A 19,360-nucleotide genomic window follows, 5' to 3' on the forward strand; every position below is an offset into this window, starting at 1 on the left:
GGGAAGAGGCCACCTTGGGAGGGGAGCCAGGGCCTGTTTGGATCTGTGGTCTGAAGACACCTGGGCTGGAAGGGATCAGTTTTAATCCCTGAGCCTGCCAGTCGTGGCCTGTTAGCCTCCAGAGTTCTACCGCCTGCCCAGGCACATCATACCTCTGTTCACAGCAGGCATTCACCCCGGAAAGATCGGGGGATATTCCTGCATTGCTGGGACCCCCACACAAACACCAACTTATGTACACACTCCTCTTCTCTTAAGTCTGTGTGGTAGGAGTCAGGTTGTCATGCCTCACAGGGAGATGGGGGTTATAGGAAGGCAGACTGTGTGCAGCACAGCCCCCCAGGAAAGAAGGGTTACATGGAGTTTCCTCCTCTGAAGGGGAGCAGGGAGACAGGGTGATATTTTAATAGGTGGCCTAGGCGGTTGCACAACTCATCTTGATGCACAAAGCAGTCTTCTAGAACATCCGGTTCTGAGCAGAGTCATGTAACGTCCATCTCTAAGGCAGGACTGAGGGTGCTTGTTCAAGGACCCAAGTGCGGTCAACTTAAGGTTTCAAAGGTCCTCCTTGGCTTCGCTCCACCCCTCTACCTGGGCTGAGGGCGATGGGCTGAGTGCATCCCAGGCAGAGGCTTTGTTGTGGAAACACCCAGGCCAGCTCCAGGCAAAGCTGGAAATTTTCATACTCCTCTTTGGGGTCTTTCTAGACCTCTTTCTGTATCCCCATCATGGGGGGCTGCTGTCTGGAGTCCATTGCTTTCCTGCTGCTGAATATTCATAGAATCTAAGTGCTCATTTAACTTTTCTTCCTCTTCCTGCCCAGATGCCAAATCGCACCCCTGAAACACAGACACACATGCATGCACACATGTACACACATATACACAAATACAGGCATGCACATACACACAAGAACACACACATACATACAAGCACACACACACACATGCACACACACGTGGGGCTTCCCAGGTGGTGCAGTTGTAAAGAATCCACATGCCAGTTCAGGAGGCACAAGTGACTCGGGTTCAATCTCTGGGTCAGGAAGATCCCCTGGAGGAGGAAATGACAACCCACACCAGTATTCTTGCCTGGGAAATCCCATGGACAGAGGAACCTGGTGGGCTACAGTCCATGGGGTCACAAAACAGTCAGACAGGCCTGAGCTTGCATGTATTACTTCCTCTATGAAGACACATGCACACACACACACACACACACACACACACACACACACACACACACACATCCACACTTACACTCATGCACACACACACACAGGTCAAATTTCTGACTTGCCCTGGGTCTTGTTCCCTCAGTCTTGCTCTCTGATAGTAAAGAGATTTCATCAGATAAACCAGTCCCTGCTAATGAGTAAGCTACTTACTAGGCTCATAGACTCTTCCTGCTGAAACAGCCATAGAAGATCTACTTTAATCCCTTTTCTTTTCAGAAAAGAGAAGCCCAGGCTCCAGGAGATGAGAATTGGCTAGCAGGGAAACAGGACATGAAATGCCAGCATCCTGTGCCCACAGGGCGTTCTTCCTCCACACTCCCCTTCAGTGACACGGTGTCTTAACCAGTGAGAATGGATCACTTGCCAAAAAGGCTTTTAAGAGTTATATCTCTCCTGGGCTCTCCCACACAGCTCCTCCAAACCCTGTCTCACCTCTGTGAGCCTTCGTCTCCATCCATCATTTCTGGCAGATGGTGCCACTTCGTACATTACGGAGAAGATCCAAGTCACCAGCTCAGGTCCTCGGCTTCCCTCCCCAGCAGCCGACATTTCTGAGGTCTTTGATCTCATCTCTTCCCTTCCTGCCAGGCTAACCATCCTTTCTCTGGCCGGGTCTGTCCTCCCAAGCCCCTCTGCCTCCAGTTTCTGCTGCCTCAATCACACTCTCCTGGGGCAACTCCAGACCTGCCCCAGCACCAGACTTCTTCCTCCAATATACAGAAACATCAGCTGTCCCTAGGGCTTCCCAGGTGGCTCAGTGATAACAAATCTGCTTGCCAAACAGGAGATGCAGGTTCGATCCCTGGCCTGGGAAGATGCCCCGAAGAAGGGAATGGCTACCCACTCCAGTATTCTTGCCTCGAGAATTTCATGGACAAAGGAGCCTGGCAGGCTATAGTCAGTCCATGGCATTGCAAAGAGTCGGACACAAGTGAATGACTAACATTTTGACCAGCTCTCCCCAAATCTCTCCCCTTTCCCCTAAAGAGAACTTAACTCCCCTCACCTCTCTTACTGACCAACACCTTTACTGGCCTCTGCTTTTCTTCTCCTTTGCCAAACACTCACCACTTGCAATCTGGTTTGTGGACCAGCAAAACTGTTCCTATAAAACTGTGCCATGGCGTCCAGAGGTTAGGACTCTGTGCTCTCACTGCCAAGGGCGAGGGCTCTATCCCTGATCAGGGAACTAAGATTCCACAAACTGAACAGTGCGATCAAAAAACAAAACAAATACTGCTTCCTTTGACCCTATTTGATACCGCATCACAATTTTTCCTTCTTGGTTTTCTTCCTGGGATTTCCATGATGCCCTTTGATCTGGGTTCTGCCTCTTCCATCTCCCCAATGTCTGTAGCCAGCAGGCTTCTGGGCCAGCCTGTTCATCCCCACAATGCCATCTCCCACCTGATTTGTCACTTGGCCTTTACCACCTCTTTCTCCCAGGCCCTTGCCTCCTACATGTGACACCTGCACTCAAAGGCCTCACTCTCATCTTGTCTAAATTTGTCCCCTGTCTCCCTAGCTGTGACTGCCAATGACATCTTAATCTTTATTTATTTTTATTTAATTTTTTTGGGGGGGCCACATCACTCGACTTGCAGGATCGTGGTTCCCTGAACAGGGATCGAACCTGTGCCTCTGAAGTGGAAGTGCAGAGTCCTAACCACTGGACTGCCAGGGAATTTAAAGCATCTTCATCTTTAGAGTCCTCTTGGATGACTCCCTTTCTGCCCTCCTACTTCAACTCTGTCTGTGATATACTTGACTGTTTTTGATTCTACTCTAATTCCTTTATAAATATTTATTGTGATTGGTGAAATCACCTTCATGGTTCATTCTGAACATCACAGTCATGTATCCCAGACTCAGACGGTGTCTCCGTTCTCTTCCACACCTCCCTCTTCCTACCAGTTACGGTCTATTCTCCCAGGCGCAGAGCTCGAGAAGCCCTCCAAGTTTGCCTGTGGCCAGCCTTGACCTTGGACCTTCTTCCCCTGACTTCTTTAGATAACGTAAGCGCTGTCCCCACCAGACTCCCACAGGTCTCGGCCAAATGCTACCCTCTCCTAAGCATGCATCTTGGTCTGCAGGGCCACCTCTGCCTGGAACCCCATGTTCTTACCTCCCACCTATGACAGCAGGGCTTCCCTAGTGGCTCAGATGGTAAAGAATCCGCCTGCAATGCAGGAGACCTGGGTTTGATCCCTGGGTTGGGAAGATGCCCCGTAGGAGGGCATGGCAACCCTCTCCAGCGTTCTCAGGCTTTTCTGGTGGCTCAGACAGTAAAGAATCTGCCTATAATGCAGGAGACCTGGGTTCAGACTCTGGGTTGGGAAGATTCCCTGGAGGAGGACATGGTGACCCACTCCAGTATTCTTGCCTGGAGAATCCCCATGCACAGAGGAGCCTGGCAAGCTACAGTCCATGGGGTCGCAAAGAGCTGGACACGACTGAGCGACTAAGCATAGCACACGATGACACCGGAGGGCAGAGGCATGGCCTCTACCACGGCACTGCGATCATTCTCCCAGAAGACCAGTTTGAAAGGATACATAATCATCACCTGGAGTTCAGTGATGAGAAGGGTTCTGAGACCACATCCAGGCTCAGCAGGAAATAAGTGTCCTGTTAGATTATGTCATTTTGACAAAGCAAGGGTAAGGGTGACAAGAGTGGCTATCTATGTCCCGGCCAAAAGTGAGCTTCAGGGATTTCCCTGGCAGTCCAGTGGTTAAGATTCTGTACTTCCAATGTGGAGGGCCCAGGTTCCATCCCTGGTAGAGGAACTAAGATCCCACATGCAGTGGGCACGACCAAGGGAAAAAAAAAAATTACCTTCCAACATGCAATCTTTCTTTGTGACATTTCTCACTTGTTTGGGTCAAGGATTATAACTGGCTCCTCTTGGCATCTCCAGTAATATCTGGTTCCTTCTCTTGCACATATTAGGTAACACACTGGATCAATACAGGAGTGATTTTTGTCCTTGAGGTTTTAGGTCTAGAGCGATCCAACCTAGAAAACATTTTGGGCATGGGAACCCTTTGGCAGTATACTTCTCAAGACAAGAGGCTTCTAAGGTTGACCCTCAGGGCTGCATGTCCCTGAATAACAGTCTTATTCTTTTAATAAAAACAAAGGAGGTGGCTTCCCTGGTGGCTCAGTGATAAAAAATCTGCTTGCCAATGCAGGGGACATGGGTTTGATCCCTGATCTGGGAAGATCACACATGCCGTGGAGCAACAAGGCCCATGCACCACAACTACTAAGCCTGGGCTCTAGAGCCCAAAGACGCAACCACTGAAGCCACATGCCTAGACTTCACAACCAGAGATGTCACCACAATGAGAAGCCCGCATACTGCAACTGGAAAAAAAACCCTAGAATCAACAAAGACTCAGCACAGCCAAAAAGTAAAATAAATGAAAACAACTTTTAGAAAACAAAAAACAGAGGGACTTCCCTCATGGTCCAGAGGTTAAGAATCCACCTTCCAATGCAGGAGACATGGGTTCGATCCCTGGTTGGGGAACCAGGATCCCACATGCTTCGGGGTAACACATCATAGCAAGAAGCCCCGGGCCACAACAAACACCTAACACAGTCCTAAGTAAACAAACAAAGGAGCCAGATGGAGGCTGGGGGAGGCTGAGCCAGGCTGACTGCCCTGAAGCAGAGGCAGTAGTAATACCAACAGGAGTGGGCCCTGTGGGCCGCAGCAGTGGTCCAGACCTCTAAGTCACACTGTGACCAGAGGAAACAGGTACTGAGCACGGACAAAGTGCCAGGCAAATATGCACGCGCAGCCTGGCACCCTTGCTTTTCCCTTTTTTTCCTAATAGAATTTTATTTAAAAATTAAATAAATTAAATTAAATAAATTAAAAGAATTTTTTATTGGTCATGCTGTGGCTTACAGGATCTTAGTTCCCTTACCAGGAATTGAATCCAGGCCTTCTTCAGTGGAAGCACAGATTCTTAACCACTGGAACACCAGGGAATTGACAGTATGCTTGATTTCTCATCGCATAACTTCTATGTGTGAATCCCCGAGCCTCAGTTTCCTCATCAGTAAATTGCAGTAATAATGCTTCCTTCATTTGGAAGGCAAAGAGATTATGTAGCCATCTTCCCAAACAAAGTGCCTGCAACCTATCAATAATGCTCATTAGCAGGAAACTATTACTCTCATTATTACAAGAGACAGATCATCACCCTCATTTCCATTTGAAAGAACTGATTCCCAGAGAGCTTTAATCATGAAGCCAAAGTCACTTGGCTCAGCAGGAGAGGTGGGCCCCAAAACCCAGTCCACGTACAGGCCACATGTGGCTGTGGCGGCCTCTTGGGGGAATTTACTGTCTTGTTCTCAGCCATTAATTCCTGCTGACTGTAATTTTATTGAACATGAATTAGTTGGTTGTGAATACAGATGATCCAAGTAAAGATGCGTTACTGATCAATATTCAGTGTCTGTGTCCAGTGGAAATGCCAGGAAAGGAAGATAAAAAAAAAAACAAGGTGTGCCGTCAGACAGGACAGATTCCATCAACCTGGCTGGAAGTCCCTTTCAAGACACAACTCCTCCCAGAGCTCAGGTGAAGCCCCCTTCTGCTTTCCAGCAGGCCCTGTGCACTTACCCTCTCTTTGCCTGAACCGGCCTCCCCTCCCTCCCGGCTGGACAGGTTTTCTCACTTCAGTTGCAAGGACTCTACCTCAGAAGGCTTCCTCCACAGAAAAATATCCCCCTCTAGGAGGCCTCCTCCTCCTCCTCCTCTTCCTCCTCCTCAGGAAAACCTCCTCCTCCTCATCCTCTTTCCCAGGAAGGCTTCCCCTTCCCCCTCCTCCTCCTTTTCCTCAGGAAGGCCTCCCCTTCCTTCTTTTCTTCCTCCTCAGGAAGGCCTCCTCCTCCTCCTCCCCCACCTCCTCCTCCTCAGGAAGGCCTTCCCCTTCTCCTCTTCCTCCTCAGGAAGGCCTTCCCCTTCTCCTCTTCCTCCTCAGGAAGGCCTTTCCCTTTGCCTCTTCTTTCTCCTCATGAAAGCCTCCTCCTCCTTCCCTCCTCCTCCCCACGAAGGCCTCCTCCTCCCCCTCCTCCCCCCTCCTCCTCAGGAAGGCCTCCTCCCCCTCCTCAGGAAGGCCTTCCCCTTCTCCTTTTCCTCCTCAGGAAGGCCTCCCCCTTCTCCTTTTCCTTCTCAGGAAGGCCTCCTCCTCCTCCTCCCCTTCCTCCTCCTCAGGAAGGCCTCCTCCCCCTCCTCAGGAAGGCCTCCCCCTTCTCCTCCTCCTCCTCAGGAAGGCCTCCTCCTCCTCCTCCCCTTCCTCCTCCTCAGGAAGGCCTCCTCTTCCTCCTCAGGAAGGCCTCCCCCTTCTCCTCCTCCTCCTCAGGAAGGCCTCTTCCTCCTCCTCAGGAATCCTTCCCCTCCCCCTCCTCAGATTATCCAGTTATCAGTGTCCCTGCAATTCTCTGTCCTCAGTTCCGAACCAAAACTTCAACTTACTACCTTGTACTGGATTACCTATTCATTGTATGGGTCTCTTTCCCACTAAGCTGAAACTTCCTTCAAAGAATGAAGCGAGCATTGCTCCTATTTGCACTTCCAGGGACACAGAGCAGGATCAGGGGAGATATCTGTTGAGTAAATGAAGTCATCTTGTCCACCATCCTGTGCTTGAGTTCCACCAAGAGTTGTATTTTCTATTTTGGTTTTATACGTACCACATGCTGGGGCTTTCCTGCCTCCCCTTAGAAGACACACCACACAAGCTAATAAATATCCTTTGCTGGCTGCCTTCCACCACTGGAGCCTGTCTGCCATCCACACAGAGACAGCCACAGTAGGGGGACCACCTTATCCTCTGCATCCAAGGCAAAACAAAATGATTCAACACTTCCAAAACAAGCACGCAAGATGCAAATGGTTTCAAAAAATAGATGCCAAACCAAATTGAACACAAATACCAAGGGAAGAAAAGCAGACAAACAGAAAGAGCTACATAGAAGTCTAGGCATATCCAGGGCAGGTTTAATTAGCTCTGCCCTGCAGACTTTTTCTGACACACACACAGGTGTCCTATACAAAAAGGAGGCCTTCTAGTATCCCTAGAACTCTGCAGATGCTTCCAGATACTTCCAAAATGTCTAGATACCCCACACATGTACTCCTTGTGAGAGTAGCAAGAAGGTTCACCAAAGGTGTGAGATAGTCTGTGACTGGAGGATTGCCAAACATTTATTAAGCACCTACTATGTGCCAGGCATGTGCCAGGTATTGTAACCTATCTACCTACTGACCTGATTGCATTCATTTCCCAAAATCCCCTGAGGTAGATTGCTAGTTCTGTTCTACAGTTGAGGAAACTGAGGCTCAGTGTTTATGATTTATACACTGCAAAGGGGGAGTCTTGATCCCCTCAGCAGTCTGATTCTTAGTTTAATATACTTCCCTTTATCCACAGACATCTATGTGCAAATGTTAATTAAGAAACCAAACCTGGGCTGCACTAGGTCATCCATGTGAAGAGTAGGCTCAAGGCTCACCTGGTAGTAGCCCCAAGGGACTTGGGGGAGGGAATCCCCATTTTTACTCCTTGAAGTCCAACCCTAGGACTGGCTGGAGGGGGCGGGACCTCTGCCTGGCAAGTCACCCCTGCCCTCTGCGGTACCTCTGAGGTCACAGTGCCCAGCTCCGGAGGCCTTGCCATTCATGCCCAGTCTGATTCCGAGTGCCCCCTGGGAGGTGTCCTGCCCAAGGTGGTGGTCCAGCCTGGGGGAGGTACCCCACAACTAGAGATCAGGGCCGACCTGTTTGACTTAATCAGTGAAGACAGAGCCACTTCCCATGAAGATCCCATGAACAAGAAGACACTTCCAGCTTCTCCAAGGGAAACAAATATCCAACTCTTCCCCTCCCCAACTTGCTTATACCCCTGGGCAAGATCCTCGGGAAGGCTTGAAAATGCAATGGGGAATGGCTACCCACTCCAGTATTCTTCCCTGGAGAATCCTATGGACAGAGGAGTCTGGCGGGCTACAGGCCATTGGGTCGAAAAGAGTAGGACACGATTGAGCGACTAACATGTTCACTTTTTTTCACCCCCGCCCCAGAGGTAGCACATGCTCTAAATTCAGGTCATACCTGAATTTATGTCATAAACATAAGTCACTCATACCAAGTCTTTCTTAAAATTGGGAAGGGGGAACGGAGAGACAGCCATGTGCAGGAAAAAAACAAACCAAAAATCCCAACAATCTTCTAAAGGTAGGAAATGAGAAATAGTGAAGTATTAAGAAATATACAGAATATACGAAATTGTTAGTTGCAGGTTAGGGCAAAGTGATGTTCTGAAAAGCATGGCTTTTGGTTCCAACAGCTGAGATGCCATTCCTGCTTCTCCACCTACCATTGCAGGTCTTGGACAAGTCCATCCATCGTTGTGGGCCTGAGTCCTCCTCTCTAGTGGGGGCAATGGTACCGGGATGACTACTGGCAGGTGCCTGCCAGCCTCCTCTCCCTCTGATTCTCTCTCTCCTTGTAACAAACCAGAGCTCGGGAGGGAATACAGGGTCCTCAGAAACCATCACAGAGGTCCCAGCTCCCAGCTCCAGTCACAGGGGAAGAGCAGAAGCCAGGTTTGCACTGGGATCCTTAGGCTCTAGAACGAGAGGTCTGCTTTCCTCAACCCGCTGACGGGCCCTTCGCAGCCCTCACCGGGCCTAAGGAGACTCAGCCAGTCCGCCTCGGCCTCCCGGGAGGAGTTGGGGGCTGAGCCTGTGTCTCTCTGCTTTTCCTCCTTCCCCCGTAGAAAGGCAAGGTCCTCTCTGCTCCAGCTCAGTGCCCGCTGGGTCTGAGTAAGGCTGCTCCCCGGAGCCGCTCTGGGTCTCTGACTCAGATCCCCCGAGTAGGGGGAAAGCAACGTTTTCCAGGCTGCTGGTGGCTTTCCGCTCACCTGCTGGCCCTGCCACGGAGCAGGGCATCCCTTGGCTTGTGGGCTGAGGAAGGCTCGGAGCGCTGGGCGGGATGTCTCCGCCTGCGGCAGCCAGCCCTCTCTAAGCTGCGCCTCTGGTCTGCCTGGGGGCGGGATGGGGTGAGCCGGGGCGATGCTCCCAACCCAGGGGACTCCGGACAGGCCTCGAAGGAGCTGAAGTGCCGGACAGGAGGCAGCCGGGTGGGCAGCCCGCAGTCCCCTCCCTGCAGCCTCACGGGGCAGCCGGGCGAGCGAGCCTCCACCTCCGGAGGCGCGCGGCGCTGCCCCAGGGGCACAGGTAACAGGGAGCGAGGATCCCCGCTCCAGGCCCCGCCGCCCCGGTCCGTTACCTTCCACTTTGGTGAGGGTCAGGACCGGACTGTTGCAGGCGCTGAGCGGGGCCACCCGGGCCGAGTGCTTCTTCATGATGAGCCGTCAGCCTGCAGGAGCGCCACCGCCGATCGCCTACATCCTGGGGCCGGCTGGAGCGCGCCTCGCGGGCCCGTTGGCCTCCTCCGGGGAGGAGCGCGAGCTGCTGACCGCCCCGGCCCTGCCTCCCGGGGCCGCCGGCCGGGCTCCCGTCGCCGCGCAGGGCTCACTGCGGCGGCCGCCCGGCGGAGCGCATGGTCGCCGGCCGCTCACCCACTCCGCACCCGCGTGCACAGCCTCCAGCTCCGAGGTTGCCGCAAACTCCAACGTCACGTACAAGTGCACTCCCCGCTCCCACCCCGCAGGCTCACCTGCTCCGCCCCCGCCCCGGGGCGCCCAGCCCCGCAGCCCGGCTTCCTCCCTCGGAGATCGGCCCCGAGGGTTGCCTCCGGTCGGGGCGCGGGGCCGGCCCGCAGCTCCCCGGCAGCCCCTGTCCTTTGCTGAGGCCAGCGCACGGGAGGCGAGGCCTTGAGAACTTAGCCTCAGAGGTTCACAAGTTTAAACAGGGAGCTACAGACTTCGGATGGGGAGTTAGCCTCCTCCCTGCGCAAAATCCTGAATTACTGGTTTACGAGAAGAGTCAGAAAAAAGCAAAGTTTTCCCAGGCTGGCATTAACTTCTTTGGAAGTCTGGGGGCACGTTGTTATTCTGCCTGATCCCCTGGACAGCTCTTTTTCCTGTTGAGGACGATGCCAAGTCCAGAGAAGCAAGGCTGCCACAAGAAAACAAAGGTTTGGGACTTCTGCCCCTGCCCTGGTGCCCCAGTCCTGAGAGGTCCGACTCCCTGGGAAGCAGGGAAAGCTTCCCTGCTGGGCCGAAGTGGCCCAGATCCCAGGTTTCTGCTGCAGCTTTCACCTCTGCAAGCACTGGTCTCACCGCTCCCACTCTGACCCACTGTAAGCTACTGGCCAAGGATGCTTGATTAAAAGCAATGACATCCCTCTTGCATCACTGGCTGGGCGATCCCTGAGTGACTACCCGGTCCCCAGGACGTTTATCTCATGATAGTGCATCATCACAGGTGCCCAGCCATCATCCTTGTGGAAAGGATGCACAGGACTTGTGTGGTCCAGGAACTCTAAGGGCTTTATGGGCATCTCATTCACGCAGGCCCAGCCATCAGTTTTGGTCGGAAGACTCCATGCTGATTCCAGGTGGGTTTTGTTGTTATTGTTAAGCCCTCACCTCCCACTCTACCTGGTTTCCTGTCACAAAATGGATGTTCCACTCTATCGTGTCATTTTTATCCCCCATCAGGGTGACTCGGTGGCATGGCAGAGGTGGAGAGGGGTCTTACAGCAATCCGGTTTCCCTAGCCTGGAACCTACCGGGTGTGTCTGCTGACATCCACCTTCATGCTCCCAGATCTCTGCTGACATCCACCTTCATGCTCCCAGATCTCTGCTGACATCCACCTTCATGCTCCCAGATCTCCCAGATCTCTGGTGGAAGTGGTTCCTACCAGTTGCTTTTGTAGGGTTCTTGTATTCACAGGACTTGTGTGGTCCAGGAACTCTAAGGGCTTTATGGGCATCTCATTCACGCAGGCCCAGCCATCAGTTTTGGTCGGAAGACTCCATGCCCTCTAGAACTCCCGAAATGAACAGCATGACTGCTGGGTCTCCATAAAAGTCAGGGCTTCCTGGGTTGCTGCCTCATTGCTATAGCAAAGGAAAGGCCCTCTAGTGGTGGCCTTCACACTATGCGCCTCTTACTCGGACCTTGTCCCCAGGACCCCAGACATGACACCACAGTAAGTCAATAAACCATTCACTTCTTTGTAAAAATTAAGCACGAATAAAACAAACAAACAAAAAGCAAACCAAAAACTCGAAAAATCTCATCTATTAAAGAAGACCTTTCAGCATAATATTCCCATGTGTTGTTTCATCAATCAACATTTGCTATATACACAATAACCAAATAAAATAAACATCACAAATAAAAATAAATAAATAAATATGTCATAATTTACCCATTTTATGAGCACTATGTATCAAGTACTATGCTAAGTGTTTTACATAAATCACTTCATTTTCTACTCACAAAAGCTCTGCAAAATTGTTGTTACTTAGTTTTACAAATGGGGAAACTGAGGCTAAGAGAAATGAACTAAAATGTCCCAGGTCATATAGTAACCAGCTGAGAAGGGATTTATTTATTTTGCTACTTATTTTTCAATGGAGGAAAATTGCTTTACAATGTTATGTTGGTTTCTGCCATACAACAACTTGAATCCGCCTTTTACACATATTCTCTCCCTCTTGAGCCTCCCTCCCCTCGCTGCATCCCCCCTCCCCCGGGTCATCATAGAGCATCAGGCTTGGCTCCCTGCGTGAGAGAGCAAATTCTCACCAGCCATCTATTCTACACGTGGTACTGTATCTATGTCGATGCTACTTTCTCCATTCGGCCCACACTTTCCCCACTGTGTCCACAAGTCCGTTCTCTACGTCAGTGTCTCCATTTTTTCCCTTGAGCAACTCTGAACAAATCAAAAGCTTACACTTACAACTGCTATGCTATTCTCTTATGTTATAAACTGTAAAAATTCCATGTAACTATTCCAGTTGAGGTGGGAGACACAGTAATCTGTAATCCATTTCCTTTCATTTGACTGTGGTTTTAGAAGAGCTCATCATGCTCATGCTTGTCTAGACTGTCCAAACTCATTTTGCTGCACAGGTCACAACCAAAATGTCCAATAAGTGTCTGTCTAGCTGATTTTTTAGTTATCTGTGCATGTGTATGCACGAAGTCACTTCAGTTGTGTCCAACTCTTTGTGATCCTATGGACTGTAGCCCACTAGGCTCCTCTGTCCATGGGATTCTCCAGGCACGAATACTGGAGTGGGTTGCCATGCCCTTCTCCAGGGGATCTTTCATGACCCAGGGATCAAACCCACATCTCTATGTCTTCTGTACTGACAAGCAGGTTCTTTACCCGTAGCGCCACCTGGAAAGCCCTTTTAGGTATCTATTATCTATTTATTGCAATCTTATGTATAAATCAAATAGATAATTAAATATTACTAAATACCCTTGCCATTAATTTCACTCTAGGACGTTTTGACACCCAAGAGGTCATCACCTCCCCGTGGCTTTCAATTTCTGCTTATCAAAGAGGAGGTATGGTACCAGTCCTCACTTCCTCCCCTTGGTTTTAGGCATTGAGTGTTTTCCTCTATTCAACTCTATCAGCCTGTGCGCTCCTTCACCTTGTGTTTCAAATAAAAAACAAGCTTCCTCCACTCCTTTTAAAGATATTATGTTTGTTTATCTTTTTGCCACACCACCAGCTTGCAGGATCTTAGTTCCCTGGCCAGGGATTGAATCCGTGCCCTCTGCAGTAGAAGCTTGATTCTTAAGCACCAGACACCAGGGAAGCCCCCTCCACTTCTTTTTAAATCAGGAGGCCCTGCTGCTTTCCATAGGAACACGGACACTCCTCAACACACATCTTGTTTGGGAGTAGGTGTGATGCTTGAGTGCTAAATCGCTTCAGTCATGTAAACTCTGTGCGATCCCATGGACTCTAGCCTCTCAGGGTCCTCTGTCCATGGGATTCTCCAGGCAAGAATACTGGAGTGGGTTGCCATTTCCTTCTCCAAGGATGATGGGGATGCATATTTAAAAACTCACATACATAAAAGTATTCTGGAAAGTTAACTGTGTACTGGTGTATGAGTATAAACCAGTATCTTAAAAATTCTAACAATTTACAACTCTGTGCTGGAGCTAGGCTATAATGATCTAATTCAGGGATACCTAGAAAATCATCAAGTTTCCCACTCCACACGCAAATCTCAAATTACCAAAAAAAAAAAAAAGTGCTAATAATTCTTTCAACAACAACAAAAGAGAGACATGATCCTTGAAATATCAACGGAAACAACTCTGTATAAACAATATCCAGGCCAGAGGATGGATCACGTGACCTCTCTCCTTCTTTGGACGGTATATTGTTGATTAGTCACTAAGTCCTGTCTGACTCTTTTGCAACCCCAAGGACTGTAGCCCGGCAGGCTCCTCTGTCCATGGAGTTCTCCAGGCAAGAATACTAGACAGGGTAGCCATTCCCTTCTCCAGGGGATTTTCCCCATCCAAGGGAAAGTCCTCGGGTCTTGAACCCGCGTCTCCTGCATTGCAGATTCTTTGCCACTGAGCCACCTGGGAAGGCCCTTTGGAGAGCATGAGTGGGAGCCAATGACTGAACGATATTATCAGGCATCCACCTGTCTTAAATTTAGTTACAGGGGTTAATCCGAAAGCAGAGCTGGGACGACATTTTCCAGGTCATATTCATGAACAGATCTCCCTTGCCACCTTCTAAAAATGTATGGTTCACTCATCAAAGTCAAGCATTTCGTCAACTCTACATCAGACGGGCTGCTGTTCTGACAGAAGCGTATTCTTTGTCTCTGACCCCTCTCTTGTTTGTTTTTCTGCTTTCCTCAGTGCAGTGGAGGGCGTAGGACAGTTAATGGCAGTCTGTGGCAGCCTGGTATGGTGTACTCATGGAGAATAGACAGTCTAGCTTCTCTGCTCTATTTTGTTTTTGTTTTCTCCAGTGTTTATCCTTTTATTTTTTTAACTGGAATATGATTGCTTTGCAGAGTTGCTGTGTTAATTACTGCTGTAAAATGAAGCAAATCAGTTATATGTATACATATATCCCCTCCCTCCTGAATCTCCTCCCAACCCCTCCCAGCCCACCCCCGAGGTCATCACGGAGCACCAAGCTGATTTCCCTGTGCTGGACAGCAGGTTCCCCCTAGGGACATATATAGATGCTTTTGAACTGTGGTACTGGAGAAGATTCTTGAGAGTCTCTTGGAATGCAAAAAAATCAAACCAGTCAATCCTAGAGGAAATCAACCCTGAATATTCATTGGAAGGACTGACGCTGAAGCTGAAGCTCCAACACTTTGGCCACCTGATGGAGCTGACTCATTGGAAAAGACCCTGATGCTGGGAAAGATTGAGGGCAGGAGGATAAGGGGATGGCATAGAATGAGATGTTTAGATAGCATCACTGACTCAACGGACATGAATCTGAGCAAATTCATTCACTCTGGAGACAGTGGAGGACAGAGGAGCCTGGTGTGCTATAGTCCACAGGGTCACAAAGAGTCAGACATGACTTAGGGTCCGACATGAACAACAACAGCAACATCATCAGGAGACATATAAAAGTGTTCATAGTATTAGAGATCCTTGTAGCCACAAACTGTAAATGACCCAAGTCTATCAACGGAGAAGTAAACTGTCATGTATTCATGTAATAGAATACTTTAAGCAATGTAAATAAATGGGGAAAAACTCGAAAAAAAAGTAGATGGTCTCTGTGTTTGAAGTAAGTTCAGTGAATGGATACGAGGATAAAAAGCCTTTGATGCAGAATTTACAAATCACAAACCCAATTTTTATACTCCTTGACCTGCCCCTAACAACCTTCTTGCTTGCACAAGTTCAGTGAATGGATACGAGGGTAAAAAGCCTTTGATGCAGAATTTACAAATCACAAACCCAATTTTTATACTCCCTGACCTGCCCCTAACAACCTTCTTGCTATCTCCCCACTTCCCACTTGCAAACCAAAGAGAAAAAAGTGAAAGAAGGATCCCAGAGAAGAAAGGAGATGAAACAGCTGGTTCCTCCTACCACCAAGTGGCTATATTTCAGTTGCAATACACAAGTAGGGGCCTACCCATGGCCCGTTAGGAAGAAAAAGGCTTAAGCCCGGGGTGAATCACCCCCAAGTAGGTGCTATGTAGGGCCTGGCCAATTCCTCAAATTTTGGAGGCCTACCACACTTCCTCCTGGCATGGAACTCCCAGCTCTGGGCTTACATTCAGGTTTCAGCTTCCCTAAATAACTCGTGCTGCCCAAATAACCTACCTGACTTCTTGAGCAGACTCACGATTCTGCCATCCATAGGAGTCACTGGCCTATTCCTTCATCTCTGCTTGGTATGGGAATACATATAGGACCTCCCTGGCGGCTCAGATGGTAAAGAATCCACCTGCAATGCAGAAGACCTGGATTCAATCCCTGGGTTGGAAAGATCTCCTGGAAGAGAATGGCAACTCACTCCAGTATTCTTGCCTGGAGAATTCCAAGGACAAAGGAGCCTAGCGTCCTACAGTCGTGGGGTCACAAAACGTCAGACACAACTGAAGCGACTAACACTTCCACACAATACTAAGGCATCCAATCTCTTTGGTGGGGTTAAGTTGTACTTATGACTCTCTTGAACTTCCATGCAAGACAGCATGGAAAATACCTTGAACAACGGCCAAGAGCTTGAGTCTGAACTCCAGCCCGCCAGCTGGAGTGACCAACCTTGAGTGGTCACGCAGCCAATTTGTCCTCAGTTCCCTAATGTGGGCACAAGAGGGTTTTCAAACTGTTTCCTGGTCTCTATGCAAAGCAACTCTCCCTTACCTGCTGGGGTTCCATGGTAGATCTGGCTTATAAAAACAGAAAAACAGTTGTCACTGCAAAAAGAAAGGTTTGAAAACCATTGACTGGAGAGTCTCCAAGGTTCTGTTTGGCTTTAAAATCAGTGGTGTGTGAAATTATCTTTTTAGATACAACAATGTCAGTGTCTCCAAACATCTTAAATGAATCTTATTCTTTGTGAATATCTCCACTTAGTTAAGCAGATTTTTGCTTTAAGTAGTTTTCTCACTTTTTGGACAAAGCTAGAAGTACATTTACATTTGTCAAAATTCATAAAGTTGTATAATACAAAAGAAGAATTGACTATTTGTAAATTACACATCATTTTTAAAAATTAGGCATATGTTTTACATACACAAATATATATAACTGATTTAAATATTTAATAAAATATACCTTTTATCATGTTTTGGCTATTCTTTTCCTATTCATTTTGTTCTATTCTGTTCTTTCATTGCCAAAAAAAAAAAAAACAACCCACTGATTGTGATCAACTCAGTTGGTTTGATTATACTTCACTCATGGGTCATAATCCATGTGATTTGAAAAATATTGTTAACAATAACATTCTTTGTATGCAAAAACATTTACTTAATCTGTTCAAGATAAATAATAAAAATTTAAAATCCAGTCAAGATTTTCAACAGATAGAAAACAGACCACTTCAATTATTTCACTCTGAAATATTTAACACTGTGTCACAGTCCTTTACAGTATTAAGGAGGAAGAGTAACAAGTTATTCCTGTGGTTACCTGAGTTTCAAGATTATCACTTAAAGTAGCTCCAGGAACCAGAAATGAACTTTTACCCAAATAAGTCAGTCTGCAGCATTCAGAAGCTTTCAGAGAGGAGCAACCATTGGAAAGGAGAAAAAAATCTAATGATTAAAAGAAATTAACCCTCATGACTTGGGAAGCTCATTGCCCTGATCTGGCAGGAAGAACTGATAACCTTTTTCAGTAACTTAAAGTGCAAGCGCAGTGCTGTCTTCTCTCTCTTCACATCTCCCTTCTCTTCTTCAGTGACGTGTGTTACCAACACACTTGGGCTCCTTGGTGACTCACTAGGATTTCTCCTCTTTCTCTAAGGAGGAAAGTCAAGGCTGGATAACTCCGGGAAGGACATCAAGAACAGGGTCACTGGATGTTACCAGTGGGGTTCCAGACACATTCCGTCCAGGCTTCTCCATGCCCGCCCCACTAGACAACAGCTGGCCCTGTGGTCATGCCGAGCCTGGAGCTGGGATCACGATGAGCACAGGATGGGAACAGGATGCCTGGTAGCTTCCTCTATGGATCCTAGTCAAGAGTTGCTCCTTGCTCGGTGGCAGACAGCAGGGGGCAGACATCCTCGAAGAGCAGCATGGCTGGGGGTGGGGGCTCCTAGGCGGACACCTGGAGTAGCCTGGGTCCCCCCTCCCGGGACTTCAGAGTCCTAACTGAGCATCAACACAGATGAGGGGTGGAGAAGGACCACGCCATGTCTGGTCCCCAACAGGTACTCAAGAAATGATGGTTCTCCAGCCTGGGTGGGAGGGGAGTTTAGGGGAGAATGGATGAGTGTATATGCATCGCTGAGTCCCTTTGTTGCTCACCTGAAACTATCACAGAATTGTTAATTGGCTATACCCCAACAAGAGAAAAAGGAGAAATGATGGTTCTCCTCCACCTTGGGAAATGGATGTACCAGCTTCACAAAGACCTCCCAATACTGTGAGTCAGTGTGGAAAGGAGCCCTGCTTATAAATGGTTTCATTAGAGTGAGTCCAATCTCCCCATGCTCAGCCATTTCATCCTAAAGATGAGATCATATGGCAGACACCTTACGGTGCTGTGAAGAGCAGAGAAACTGACGCACGGTTAGTGGCTGTATCAGCGTGTGGCAAACGGCAGGCACTCGGGACACATCGGGCACTGTCTTCAGCCTCTCACCCTAGGTTCTTTCATGGGCAAGGGCCACCCCTGGCTTGTTGTATCTCCAGGGCTGTACATGGCTTACAAAGCAGGCGCTCAAAGTAGGCAGAAAGGAAGGAGGAAGGCAGGAAGGAGGGAGGGAGGGAGGGGATATTCACAGACCCAGAGTTTAGAGCTTTTACAGAATTGTCGGCTTTGCCCGCCTCCCAGACCGTGCCTTCTGCCCACGAGGTAACAGGAGTGACTAAGGTGCTGGCTGACTGTTGCCCGGGCTCTCTGCCCCTCGCTGGCTCCATCTCAGAGGGAGCGCTCTGGAGACCAGGACACTGGACTCAAGGTGAGGAGGCAGATCGGGTGGCGTTTGGCTCAGAAATAGCTGCCTGCCGTTTTCCGGATGATTCATCGACCACAGCTGGCCTCCTGCCGGATCCCTCTGCTCTTCCTCCCCTGCAGGGTGGGAATCAGGAGACTGACCTACATCAGATCCCCATCAATATCCCGGGCAGACTCCCTTGGTGGCATTTGTTTCCAAGGGTGAAACAAGGGGACCAGCCTTAAGACTCAGCTTGAAAGAGGAAAAATGTATGGATGTGGAAAGGAGCCACCCACACTTTTTTTCCTTAAGTATGCAGCAATTAATGAATTCATTCATTTTTTCATTTGCATGGCATGTGGGATCTTAGTTCCCTTACCAGGGATAGAACCCTTGGGGCCCTGCATTGGAAGTTCAGAGTCTTAACCACAGGGCCATCAGCGAAGTTCCAAATTTCTCCACTCTTGAGTTACTAAGTGTCAGTCAGGACCCACAGGCAAGATCCTGTTCAGGGAGGACCAGGCTCCAAGAGGGGCTGACAGAGGTTCTGAAGTTCTGATGTCTCAGACTGATCAGGAGCTGCTCTTAACACCCTCTGTATCGTCGGGGGCTGTGATCCTCTCTGCCCTACCTTGCAGCAACTTCTATACTCTTTTCAGCTTCCTTGTTCAATCGCTCATTTGTGTCCAACTCTTTGCGACCCCATGGTCTGTAGCACGACAGGCTTCATTGTCCTTCACCATCTCCGGGAGTTTGCTTAAACTCATGCCCATTGAGTCAATGATGCCATCCAACCGCCTCATCCTCTGTCACCCCCTTCTCCTACCCTGCTGGCTGTGAAAGCTCTGAGACAGGGATCTTGTCCACAGACAGAGCCTCTGTAAGCATCATGGAGGGAAGGAATGAAGAAATCACCAGGGCAGAAAGAGCTGGAACTTGCCAGCTTGAGATGGACTAGAGACTCACTCCAGAGAAGCAGATTCAGCAGGACTGCAAGAGGCAAGTTCTGTCAGGATGGGCGTCCTGAACCAGCCCCGG

General features: G+C 49.1%; 1 protein-coding gene and 1 non-coding gene across 3 annotated transcripts in view; both read right to left on the bottom strand.

Annotated features, from left to right (window-relative positions):
- SLC35F3 (solute carrier family 35 member F3) overlaps positions 1-19,360 on the bottom strand; it is a 430,537-nt gene that overhangs the window by 125,042 nt on the left and 286,135 nt on the right. The window contains exon 1 of one of the 2 annotated variants that reach the window (XM_065922294.1): positions 9,552-9,627. The exons of the other annotated variant lie outside the window; for it this stretch is intronic. Within the exon in view, the coding sequence (XP_065778366.1) occupies positions 9,552-9,627 (76 nt within the window). Of the gene's footprint in view, positions 1-9,551; positions 9,628-19,360 lie in introns of those variants that run through there. 2 annotated transcript variants of the gene reach the window in all.
- On the bottom strand, positions 2,850-2,921 carry TRNAG-UCC (transfer RNA glycine (anticodon UCC)). The gene has a single exon. It is a non-coding gene; the product is annotated as a tRNA-Gly (tRNA).

This window comes from Muntiacus reevesi, chromosome 2, assembly GCF_963930625.1.
Source record: "Muntiacus reevesi chromosome 2, mMunRee1.1, whole genome shotgun sequence".
NCBI classification, from domain to species: Eukaryota; Metazoa; Chordata; class Mammalia; order Artiodactyla; family Cervidae; genus Muntiacus; species Muntiacus reevesi.